Raw genomic sequence first — 12,995 nt, 5'->3', positions numbered from 1 at the left:
GAGCTCCAGTCCAATCTAGGAACAACATCAAGCTGAAGCTTGTCCAGAAGATCCAACCAGAGTTTCCAATAAGTATGCTGGACTGCGTTGTGACTCTGGTTCTCAAATGCAGCGCTGCTTTCTAATGCACATTATCTCTAAAATGATCATGGCAGAGAACTGCTTGGTTATGTTACACACATAGAATATTTTCAGGGAAAAATCTGGAAAGACAGACATGATCTAAAAAGCAAAACTAATAAACTCAGCACCTCTATCACAGTCAGTCTTCCTTCACCTTGATCTAAAACTTCCTTTAAATCATAAATACTTGTCTCGAAAATGGTTAGCTTGTTTCCAGAAATAGGAGCTTTGACTGTGTGGCAACTATACGCTTAATAACAAATCAAGCCCCATAATTTCATCTGAAAATTGCATATTTATGCTAGCCACAAGCATAACACCTTTTTAAAAGCAAAATAAGCAGGCAATAAATATTGTTCTCCTTTACTTTTGTTAGATTAGTCTAAAATGACTGCTTTTTGTAAAAAGTCAGTTGTACTTTTATCCTCCCTCATGAACACCGGAAGACTGGAATTCTTCATAAACATGAATACTTCAAACAAAAAAAATTTTTTTCTTAAAAAAAGAATCATATTAAGAAACTAACACAGAGACTTACGGTGTTCGATCAAAACTAGAAAGCATTTTAACCAAATAAATGTCAAGGCAAACCAATAAAACATTTGAAGTCAATGTGGTGTTTTCAAAAAATAAGTTTAGTATCTTGCAAATTTCATTTTACAATCAAGTCCATGCATACATTTATTTTCCTGGAATATTTCATACAGACTTTAAAACATAACAGGTTAGCATATTGAAGGTTACCAGGTCACTGCTTCATAAAAAAATGAAATAAATTCATAAATTAAAATTCATAAATTGGCATAAGCAAGCAGACACTGCTTTGCCTGTAAACATATAGATACTGTAACACATCAGATATCTATATGAAATAATACAAAACCTAAATATTATCTAATTTCACCTTTACGCAATAGAATTTAACAGGTCAGAAAGGCTGTGGCGTTTGATAGTGCAAGAAATGGGTCATGGCATCCAGAATACTACCATTACAGATCGCTGTTTTTAATCTCCTGACATATTTACTGTTTCTTAGCTGACTCTTCATGTGCTCCATTAGTTCCTAATTGCACATATATATATCTCCCAGTGTCCACTTTATACAAGTGAGATCTGCCTAATTAAGCTATAATTTGGGAGATTTAAATGCATAACATAATGTAGGTCACTGGCAATATTTTAAGCACTATACTATACTATAGAAGATAATCTGGCTAATCACCATGTAAGTAATGGTGAGCAGCCAAATAAAACTATGGTGGCTACGAAAATGAAAACCCAAGTTAGTACTCTGACTTTAGCTGACACTACTATGCCTTTTTAAATTTTATATCTTGGTAACGGCCTCCATTAATGCTGAAATGTCATCTGGATTTGCATCCTCAATGCTCATTTTCCTTCCTATGATGGCTCTGCGCCAGGACCCTTTAACATGCTTGACTGCAGTACCATGTAGGCTGTCGTGGTTCATGAGGTATCATATTTTTCTCTTAATGCATTAGCTGTGTTGCAATAATAAAATGAAAAAAGCCTGACATAATTTTAGAAATAGTTACATCAAATACAAGTGGCTCAAAGGGACTGACTGCAGGAAGTCTGCAGTGGTTTGCCTACTGCAAACACACAACCTCTGGTTTATGGGTGACTGCACCAGCAGATCATCCAAGCTATTACTACTACAGAGTCAGGAGGAAAATAGCATGAATCAACAGCTATCGCACCCATGGGTGATCAAAGCTGGGCACTGATTGACAAGAAAGTAGCTCATTTTTTTTAAAACCCATGGTTCACATGTCCCTTTTGAATCTCCTTCCTAGCATCTGTGAATGTGCTTTTGAATTTCACCATCAAATACTCACATCATCAATTGCATATGCCACTTTTTCTGAAAAGTTTCTTTGCCTGTAAGAAAAAAAAAAAGCCAATCAGGGAAAAAAAGGTACCTTTCAAACCATAAGCGTTCCATTTAGCTGAGAAAAGTTAATGTTAAAAACGTCTGTGAACTACACATTTTCTGAAGAATACCTTTCAGAATTGCCATTTTTATTGTACCCCATGTACATAATAACACCACAGTTAATTGCAAATAAAAAACAAATTAAAATGCAATCTAGCAAAAGAATCTGCTTTAAAAAAAATTAAGACTAGTTCATATGCAAGCCATTATATTAAGATTGTAATGTGAGCTTGTAACAAGAGGCTTTCACTTTAGAACATTAAAGTGAAAAACACCCTCCTCTTAGGTATTTGTCCCTGATCTTGCATCCATTACTAGTCCAAAAACTGACTGGGATTGCTGAAGTGTATAAATTCATTCGTGTGTGTGTTTTGAGAATCAGTCCTATTTTACTTAAATGTTTTGTTTAAAAAACAAAACAAAACAAAAACATGTTTTGTTTAAATTACTTTTTGATATATTAAGGAAGTTAGTCTTAATGATTGTTTGTTTGGCCTAGTCCATCCTGTTTTACACTGCAGCTCAGCACCTGATTGCACTATTCCATACAGCAACAAAAATGGTGAGTGGGTTCTTTCCCAGATATATCAAGCACTGATTAATGCAAGTTTCCCCTTTAGGCTCCTTGAAATTTCTTGTCTGCTATTTTTTATGTTGTTTTAGTTTAAAAATTCTGTATTTCTTTAAAGAGTTGCCAAAAATTAATAAACTTTACTGAATGTACTCTTTTAGTACCAGCCAGCAAAAGTAAAATAAAGCCCCAAATCAGTTATTTACTGATAATGTTACTGGTTTCTAGCCACCCACCTAGTTTTCCCCTTCTTTCTTTCTTTGTGTATGTTTCAATCCCTACCTTCTTTCATGTTAGACATCTATGGAGAATTCAGCTTGTTACAGCACATACTTGCATCTAATCCCTCTTTTCCTTTTGGATCTCGGAATGTTTTGACACTTCAGTTACGGTAAGTGTATTATAAATTAGGGATACAGAGCCAAATGATACTGAAATAGAATTACCAGTGTTTGTGCTGACAACAAATCTGTTCTATAGCATTACAAAACGACTGCAATGCTGAGTGTGTGCCTCTACCCATGACTTCTGACAGTTATTACATTACTCTATCCCAGACTTTGTAAAGGATAGTGAATATACTCTACACTGATTGCAGCTGTGTTACTTCTGCCAAGCCAGGCATAATCCTGGCTGGCAGAACAGCTATGGCTTTCTATTCAGGTGGACATACTTTTAGACAAAGGGATAAGATTGGCTAAAGCCGATTTAGCAGGAGAAAGCAAAGTAAACAGCAATTAGTTTCTATGATACCATCATTGTCTCCCCAGACACATAAAACAGAAAAATCAAGAAAGCAGTTGTTCTCACATACATATAACTATTATTTTCTCTGTATATTAATTATGAGTCAGCTAAGACCTAACACAGCCAAAATAAATTACCTATATTGTGATATCGAATGTCCAGCAGCAGTATCAAAAGGTAGTAATGGTCGGATCCTGCAGTGGACCCTGATGTTTCCTCTCAGTTCCTAGGGTTAGAATATTAAGATGTATTTAACAGAAACTACTGGAAAGGACAGATACACTGGAATTTGTGAAGGGGATATGAACATTTTTAAGAAAGCAGGTGTTTACAACATCACAGCCTTAGACTCTGCGGAGAGAAAAACAGTGTCAATATCATTTGCCTTGAGAAGTTAGGAGAAAGTACTTAAGGAAGTATGAGCTCTTCAGAGCTCTGGAATGGTATAGCCCTCTCCAGTCCATATAGAAAAAAAAGGCTTTCAGTCTGAGCCCTTTTCCCCTCTTCAGACATCTTCCTCTTTACTTGAGTTTCTTCAGACACCTATATTAACTCAGCAGACAAGATTACACATTCCATTTCTCTTCCAGCAGCCCCGATGAAGATGCGGAATATAAAACATTTTGTACCTTTTCCTCTCCACTGTGTGTTCATACACGACTAAAAAGCCAGTAACTGATTTTTCTCTGCAGGATATTTCAGATTTCAGTTTATCTAACCTGGCGTTTTTCCTTTCTTTTTGTTGGTGATCAGTTCTTCTCATTTTGTATTAGGGAAAACAGCTTGCCTAGTGACCGCTGGCATTAACTCCTCACTGCCTTGAGGAATATTCTTTGAGTAAACTGCAACACAAAGCAGAGTTTGGAAGGCAAGAACTTTTTAACAGAAAGCTTCATTTTCCCAGGTAGAAAAACTTAAAAGAATTTTGTTTGAAGGCATCTTGAGTTTCTAAAAATCAGGTCCTGAATCAGGGAACCCAAAACTAGTCATTTGGGGGAGTGGGGAAGAAGAGGATGAAGAAACTCAAGTTTTGTCCACTACTCAAAATGGATGATACTTCTTAGAGCAGTATGTTGCATGAGTGCATTTGGAAGATGCTTGTGTAAAAAGAATGGGGTAGGGCTTATTGCAAGACAAATGTGCCTCAACAAAGAAACGCATCATATATAGACAGCTGCAGGAGATGATATATCCATGAAAAGTACATTCATTAGTTTTTTGGTGAGGAAATTATGGGCATAATTACAAAATAAGATGTTCTGTCATTAAATATACTTACAACTAAGCTGTTATGTAGAGCTCTCCTCCTCTGCTTTTCTTTCTCATATCTCTCTGTCACCTCTTGTAGAGACTGCTCAAGATCAACAGCTTTTATCTGAAACACTAGAAGAAAGCAGTTTCAAAGAATTAAACTCGGTGACTTTACGAAATGAATTTTCCAGTAGCACCTCATGAAATACAAGCATAAACCTTTTTAACGTCTACCAAAGTTTAATAAAGAGGGTTAGTTCCTGATTTACTAGACACCTCTGAAAAATCCCATCACACTTCTTGCTACGAAATGGCTATGCGAAGTTACAGATAATTACCACAGGTATACATGTGAAATCTTGAAACCAATCAAAAATACAAGATATTTAAAGGCCATTCAAATGTGACAGTTTAGTTACAGTAATGTTATCTGTCAGTGAAGTCTGAAGCCTAAACTTGAAGCAACCTGCTTCTGGATGGGGCTGTCACTTGCAAGGCTCATGCCATATTTGCAGATTATTAGATCCATGCCAGCTAACTTCACAAGAAGTTAACCTATCATTGGGGGTGTCTGTTGATGAGAAACTCAACATGAGCCAGCAATGTGCGCTTGCAGCCCAGAAGGCCAACCATATCCTGGTGTGCATCAAAAGCAGCATGACCAGCAGGTCGAGGGAGGGGATTCTCCCCCTCCACTTTGGTGACACCCCACCTGGAATACTGTATCCAGCTGTGGGGCCCCAACATAAGAAGGACACAGACCTGTTGGAGCGAGTCCAGAGGAGGGCCATGAAGATGATCAGAGGGATGGAGCACCTCTCCTGTGAGGACAAGCTGAGAGAGTTGGGGTTGTTCAGGCTAGAGAAAAGAAGGCTCTGGGGAAACTTATAGCAGCCTTCCAGTACCTAAAGGGGGCCTACAAGAAAGCTGGAGAAGGACTTTTTACAAGGGCATGTAGTGATAGGACAAGGGGTAATGGCTCTAAACTGAAAGAGGGTGGATTTAGATTAGATATAAGGAAGAAATTCTTCACTATGAGGGTGGTGAGACACTGGAAAAGGTTGCCCACAGAAGTTGTGAATGCCCCATCCCTGGAAGTGTTCAAGGCCAGGCTGGATGGGCTTTTAGTAACCTGGTCTAGTGGAAGGTGTCCTTGCCCATGGCAGGTCTAGATGATCTTTAAGGTCCCTTCCAACCCAAACTATTCTATGATTCTATGATTTATTCTCAGTCTCATTTACAGTGCTACTAATCCTGTAAAAGAGCTATAAGTCTCCCCTTTAAGATACATGCATTCGCTTCATGGGTAGGATTTCATAAAAAAGATTGATTTTTTTGAACCCCAGGGAGTCTCCGACACAACACTGAGGAGAGCAATAGGGATCATTATAAAAGCCTTCCAACTTCACAAATGGTTTTATTTCAGCCCAATTACATTAACACTGAGCAGGCCTAAAACAAACATACAGCCCAGAAGGCACATAATGTGACTGTAAACTTGCGTAAAAAGCAAGCTTTCAGGAATCCCAATGGGAAATCAGTCTCCCCAAAAATTAGTGAGCAGTTTGAAGATGTAGAGTGTCAAGCAGTCAAAACCATGGTCTGAGAGCTGAGTTAGCAGGATGGCTACCAGCCTCAGGATGTGCTACCTTACAAAGAATGGAATAGACTTAAAATCTCAGCCCGACACACATATAATTTATGCTCTCCAGTATAGACTAAAAATCAGATAACTTCAAGGGACATTTGTCTACACTAGAGATTTCTCAGATCTTATTTCTATAATACCCACACTGTTCACCTCCAGCTCACAGTGTTCGTCCAAATACATGCATGCAGGGGAAACCTGATGTTAATAGTTAAGGAATCAAAGTCTAGGAGTTTTACTAAGAAAAATCCTTTTCTTGCATCCTGTCTGTAGAGTAACACTAGTATGACTTGGTTTGGAGAATCACATGCAAATGTGTTACAATAAATTGTCAAAAGTGACTCTTACAGTCACTGACCCCTAAACATACAGTATTTTTCAAAATATGAGTTTGGATTCCATTTGATTATTTAAGTGGTCTCCACAATAAGTATCTTCATTTATAAATTTGTGTACACACACTTTTAGTTCTTGAAGTCTCTTGAAGAAGCAGTAAAACAAAGCAATAGGTGCTAAGTGTATTCCTCCGTTCTTGAAAGAAAGAAAAATATTACTAGTTTGTTTCAGTGTTTAAGTGGTCTCTTCATGAGGACTCTGAGAAGCCTACTGGACATTACAGATCCAGTTTCAGTTCGCTTAGGCCCTAATTACTCAATTTTATTTATTTTTTTTCTAACTAGCCCTCCTACAGTGAAAATGACTGTGAAAACAGAATCAACCTTAGGGCTTCCTAATTTGATACCTAGGCTTTTGAGCTGACAGGTGAAGGACTGCAGTCTCTATAAAATGAGTCAAGTTGTTGCATTTAGCAGACGGTATTTTGACATTTGTAAGAGTGAACGGTCAGTTTTAATGTCCATCTTCTGTAAAGCTTTATGTGCAGCATAGAAAATCTTCTTGAATAGAAGCTCCACAGAGCAATTTCCTAATGCATAAATTACTTCTGAATTTTTAATTTTTCTGAAAGCGGAGCTATATAGTTATAAATATAAGCACTTATTTAACATTTTCCTAGTTTTCTGCTTGGCATCAGCTGCAAGATAGTCAGAAATTACATTTTCATCCATCACCTAGGGGCAGCCACTGGGTGCATCTGTTTTAAAATACTAAAAACCCACTCTTCATTATTCAAGAGAAGTAGTGACTACATGCCTGCAGCCATTACAGACATTCCTTTCCCCCACACTTTGCCCACCTCATTGACCTGCACAGAAACTCTCTGGGAGCTGGGGATGCTGGTTTTTCTGTTTAAACGCACTCACTGAGTGCAGTTAGGATCTTCATCAATAACCAGACCAACAGTAGTAGAAGAGTGATGGCTTGCAAACATGTTCAGGATTGTAATGTTTCTTTAATTGACAGTCCTGTTTAGGGCAGTTTTTCATTCCCTCCCATTCAGTGCTGCACCAGACCTTCTGCTGTGCTCACAGAACTGTTTCCCCACTCATGTGGAGGTCTAAAAGCAATCCTTCTTGTTGAGTAATTTCTGTCCTGGATCAGCTCCCTGATCTGTTTTGTGTGCGGTCTCGCAAACAGTTACACCAGCATAACGGAAAGGCCCGTGACGGGGACATGAACAACAGGAGCATCATAACCTAGAACAGCCGCAGCCTAGCACAGATATGGATGTGTAGCTGTCCCCGTAGTTCCCTGGGGTTTTTTATGTTTCTTTCCAGACTAGATACCAGTTTAAAAAGAAGGTCAAGCTGACCATGCCTTCTATGAGAAGCAGCTATGATGTAATAAACTTAATTCCAAAACTTCTTTTGAATTCAGCTGTGTTTTATGTCCTATGCTATAACATTATTCTTCGGGCTGCTGCAGTATTTCTGTTGCTGGATCCAAGGTCCCTCTCGTCCTTCCCTACTCTATACTAAGAAGGAAATGCTTTTCAAAAGAAGCTGAGCTGGTGAGACTCTGCTGTCGAGTTGAGGATAAAAGATGATGGTAGTTCACATTCCACAAATACAAGTCCTCAGCACAATGCAGATCTCAGCTTTCTCTGAGAGGAGGACAGCACATAGGTGCCAGCATATGGGCAAAGTGGGAAATAAGCTCCTTATCCAATTTTTCCCCTTCTCCACCCCAGAAAGAAAATGTCCTGGAACCACAAAGATACCTAAGTCACTGGGCTGCAGCAGCTTTCACAAGTCATGTGCAGCAACTCCTCTGTCGCTTGGACAGATTTTGCTCCTCAGTACCCGCCACTTTGTCAAGCAGTGAGAACAGTGGTTTCCCCTCCCTGAAAACATGTTCTGCATGCACAGATACTTTTGTTTCCTCTTTCTGATGATACCTGTGTGGTGAAGCAATCTAAAAAGTCATCTTGATTTTTTAGAAATTCCTACCCTTCCAGAAATCTGCTGAATTACTGCATCTGCCTAAATAGTATTGTTTGCACTCAGGTGGCCAGTATTTTTTGCTAAAATGATAAGCAGCTTTTTTTACAAGGGAAACAGCCCTATAACAAAAGAATAATGGGTACTTCTCTCTCTTATGAATTTACTACTACTTAAATTTCACTGGGAAAGATGGCAATAGCCTGGTTTTCAGATGGTGAATAAGTATTTATAAGCAAGGGACTACTCAGTTATTACAGGAAGATTTTATAGTTTGCTGCATGTCAACTACAGCCTTGAAATTAATCTACTTGAATGTTTCTTCTATAATTATCTCCCCCATTTTCAATCTCTATTTTAGGATTAAACTAATAACATATATTATGTCCAGAACACATACTTTGGGCTTTCTTTTTACAAAAGATTATATGTAATTTAAAGATGGCAATTCTGACTGTCATATTTAACCTTAACAATAGAATCTCCATCTAAAAACATTTGACAGAGAACTGAAAGATGGCCACATTAAAAACATAAGTTATCCACCTAAGTGCCTACACACTATTTTGTTGTAGACAAGGAAGCTTCTCCTGGTTATGATTTCATAGAACAATGCACCACAAAGTGCAAATTGGGAACAGTCAACAGGAGTCTGCAAGGCCTCATAAGGAATACTTACTATTTATTTACACCACAACAGCTCAAGTGCCAAATCCAACCCTCTATCTGCTCATTTAGCCCCAGCTTCAATAAGGGAAGCATTCACCTTTATCTAGGGTTAATTTTCCACTTTGGGGTTTTTTTTGCCATTTTGAAGACAACTTGATCAAGCATTTTCTCTATATGGGTAATACAGTAATCAAATCAATTTTAATCAGAACTTAGTACATAACACACAGGGCCAAGTTCTGCAAACAGCCATCACTGAGAATGCTGTTTGTTGCTCTTGAATGAGTAGTCCCATCAGAATCAAAGCAGTCCCAAAATTAAATATTTTAATCAAAAGTAAAGCAGGAGAAAAATGTACCTTTTAAATGCCAACACATTAATATCAGAACATCACCCAGGAACTACGATTATAAATTTGTGTATTTGTTTTTAGCTCATCAGGCTGCTAAGCTTCAAACAATTTAAGCTCTGTATGCATCATGTGCTTCTCAGGCCTGGTAGATGCTCCACCAGAATCAAGGATATTGAAAGCAGGTACAGAGATCCATGCCAAGAGATCCAGGTGCAGGACCCATGCACTTAGTCCTCAGTGATGAGGGCAGAGAGCACCAGTGCACTGCAGGGTCTGCTTTGTATGTACATAAACAAGGAAGGACCTGAATTCTGAAACAGTAATCTGTGTGGTGTTACTATCTACAGTCTAGCGAGTGGAACTTGTTTTGATTTGTAAGTAAAATTTTCTCCATAAATACACAGAAATATTAAAAATCCAGTCTGTCCTAATTTCAGGAATCTCTGAAATCACCTGAGTCCTTTTTTGGTACAATCAAAACCGGGCAAATTTCAGCTCAAGCAACACATTCTTTATTCAGTGATTCTAAAATAGTCAAGATAACAAGCCTGAGAACTTCAGATTTAAAAAGTTACATCTGAGACAACTCAGAGTAGTCTAGTAGCAGCTGCAATCAACACAAAAGCTAAATCCCAATTATCAGTCATAACCTCTGCAGTTATTTGTACTCTAATGCTTCAGAACTCCTTGCTGATCTAATGTCAAACAAAAAACAAGTTCTACAGTTTCAGTGACACATTTCTTAAAAATCAAACTCAACATTTTAATGTTAGTAACATTTAACAATGAGATTGTTGATATTACATTGAAATATAAGTGCAATGAGACTTACTTTGCATTGCTTCATTTTGCAGCTGTATCCCTTGGACTGCTGTCAAAACTTGGTAAAGATAAGTCTTGCTTTGATGCTGAAAGTTTTTTGAAAGCTCAAGAGCAAATGAATGGAGGCTCTTCAGGTCTTGCTTAAGCCTCTTCTCAGCAAGAAGAAAAAAAAACGTTATAAAGACACAAAAGCAGCAGTTAAGGAAGAATCAATATAACACCACCACAAATAATTATGGTGAGATACCAGTCAGGAAGAACCCTTTACTTGATGAAGGGAAGTCTTGAGGAGTATATCTTTCAGCGTGTTTAGAGAAAGATCCTGCAAGATATTTAGCAATGTCATTTCCTAAAGACTTCAGCAAGTCTTCGTGGATCCTTACCATCTTGTGGTACATACTTCAACCGTAACACAGCTTTAGGAATAACAAAGTCGCTTTCTTATTTCATCAAACAAAAATAAGTGTGTGTGAGCATGGGTGTCTTCTGTCCACTTATAAGAGATATCCAGAATTAGCAATGAAAAATTGTGATCCATATATCCCTTACTGCATTCATTTCCCACGCTTTGATCAGAAGGTATTTGCTAAGCTTCACTCTAAGTGATTTCTTAAATAAGCCAGTTCTATGCCTTCCTATGAGAATAGATGTACTTTGAAAAGATCAGAAACCTTTAGAAAGGTGTTTTAGAAACCTTCAGAAAAGTATTTGTATTATGGATATAACTCAGCATAACATACATGATGAGACTTTTAAACATTTATATTCACTTTTAAGTGAATATAATCCACACCAATGGAGCTCTCCAATGCTTTGTTTAAAGGATCTGCCTATCTGGTTAAAGTATATCACAATTATTGTTTTTGGGGGGATATCTATATGATAGTCAAATCAGGGATTGCAAGATTTTGATTACAAAAATATCTAGCTCAGGTATTGATAGCAGCCTATACGCAAGATCCTGGAGCTCAGGAGCAGCCACTTTAACCAGCTGCAGCTTCTCAGGTGACTGCAGCCTATTGCAGCAAAACCACTATAAATTTTAAGCTAATTCAGGCATTGCTACACTCCACTGCAAGCACTGCTGTGAATACAATAAGGCCATAGATCAGGTTCATATCTGACCATTTTCTGGGTTTTACTATATTTGATAAGCATGTAAATGTTTAGGGCATAGATTATGCCTATATTACTACTAAATGTCTTTACCTTTATTGCCCCATGCAGCTGGGTTAAAACAGAACTCCTCTGCAATTTCTGCTGCTGGCCATGAGCAGAGTAGAGCTGCAATACTTCATTAGTGCTTCTTCCAGCCAAACCTTGATACTGTTAAAAAAAAAAAAAAAAAAAATCACACTCTGAAAGGACATGAAACACAACAGACATACATACATGTGTTAACTGCTAAAGTCCTGAAGGAGCTGGTAATACACAGCCCCCAACTTACTGCTCTAGCTCCCTGCCAACACTAATTCCATTACATTCAGTAGAGTTACAGTGGTGCAAAACTGTATCAATAAAGCACTAAGCTGGGTTTTCAGAAATCAAAGAAACCAAAGCAATTTTTAAAGGATGTGGAGGAAAATGTTTTCTAATAATCTAAAACTACCTATTATGCAAAAGCAATTTTTATGCCCAAACATTTTTTGAGGTGTTGAAATCAAAAGGAAAACAGAAATGATGCAATTTAAATATTTACAGGCAAGAACACAAAAAATAAATCTCTGTAGAGTACTTGTGAAATTCTGCAATATAACAGAATCTGCATTATATTGAAAACTGCATTTTCATCATTAACTGACAGTGGCAGTGCTTAAAATGAGCTTCAACTTCTTCAGCCACTTTCCCCTGCAACCTGTTGACATCTATCATTCCTTAACCAGTAGCCAATAGCCTCTTTCCTTATTTTTGGAATGCATTTGAGAATGCTGTCTGCATGAGCCAGCAATGTGTGCTCACAGCCCAGAATGCCAACTGTAGCCTGGGCTGCATCCAAAGCAGCGTGGCCAGCAGGTCGAGGGAGGGGATTCCGCCCCTCTACTCTCCTCTGGTGAGACCCCACCTGGAGTCCTGCATCCAGCTCTGGAGCCCTCGGCACAGGAAAGACATGGAGCTGTTGGAGCAGATCCAGAGAAAAGGAGGGCCACAAAAACAATCAGAGGGATGGAACACCTCTCCTATGAGGACAGGCTGAGAGAGTCGGGGTTGTTCAGCCTGGAGAAGAGAAGGCTCCGGGCAGCCTTCCAGTACTTAAAGGGGGCTGAAAAGAAAGATGAGGACAGACTTTTTAGCAGGGCCTGTAGCAACAAGACAAGGGGTAATAGTTTTAAACTAAAAGAGGGCAGATTTCAACTAGATCTAAGGAAGAAATTTTTTGCAATGAGGGTGGTGAAACCCTGGCACAGAGAGGTGGTAGATGCGCCATCCCTGGCAACATTCCAGGTCAGGCTGGACGGGGCTCTGAGCAAGCTGGTCTAGTTGAAGCTGTCCCTGCTCATTGCAGGGGGGTTGGACTA

The 12,995-nt window shown here is 38.5% G+C and overlaps 1 protein-coding gene across 1 annotated transcript in view; it reads right to left on the bottom strand.

Annotated features, from left to right (window-relative positions):
* KIF25 (kinesin family member 25) overlaps positions 1-12,995 on the bottom strand; it is a gene marked incomplete at its 3' end in the record, with an annotated part of 42,949 nt that overhangs the window by 25,802 nt on the left and 4,152 nt on the right. The window contains exons 3-7 of the mRNA XM_081997040.1: positions 11,689-11,805; positions 10,490-10,628; positions 4,678-4,781; positions 3,536-3,624; positions 1,983-2,025 (exon numbers count right to left, since the gene is read on the bottom strand). Of these exons, the coding sequence (XP_081853166.1) occupies positions 1,983-2,025; positions 3,536-3,624; positions 4,678-4,781; positions 10,490-10,628; positions 11,689-11,805 (492 nt within the window). The remainder of the gene's footprint in view (positions 1-1,982; positions 2,026-3,535; positions 3,625-4,677; positions 4,782-10,489; positions 10,629-11,688; positions 11,806-12,995) is intronic.

The sequence above is a fragment of the Phaethon aethereus genome, assembly GCF_964289735.1.
Source record: "Phaethon aethereus genome assembly, chromosome: 3".
In the NCBI taxonomy this organism is placed as follows: domain Eukaryota; kingdom Metazoa; phylum Chordata; class Aves; order Phaethontiformes; family Phaethontidae; genus Phaethon; species Phaethon aethereus.
This window is presented reverse-complemented; position numbering and strand designations above follow the sequence as displayed.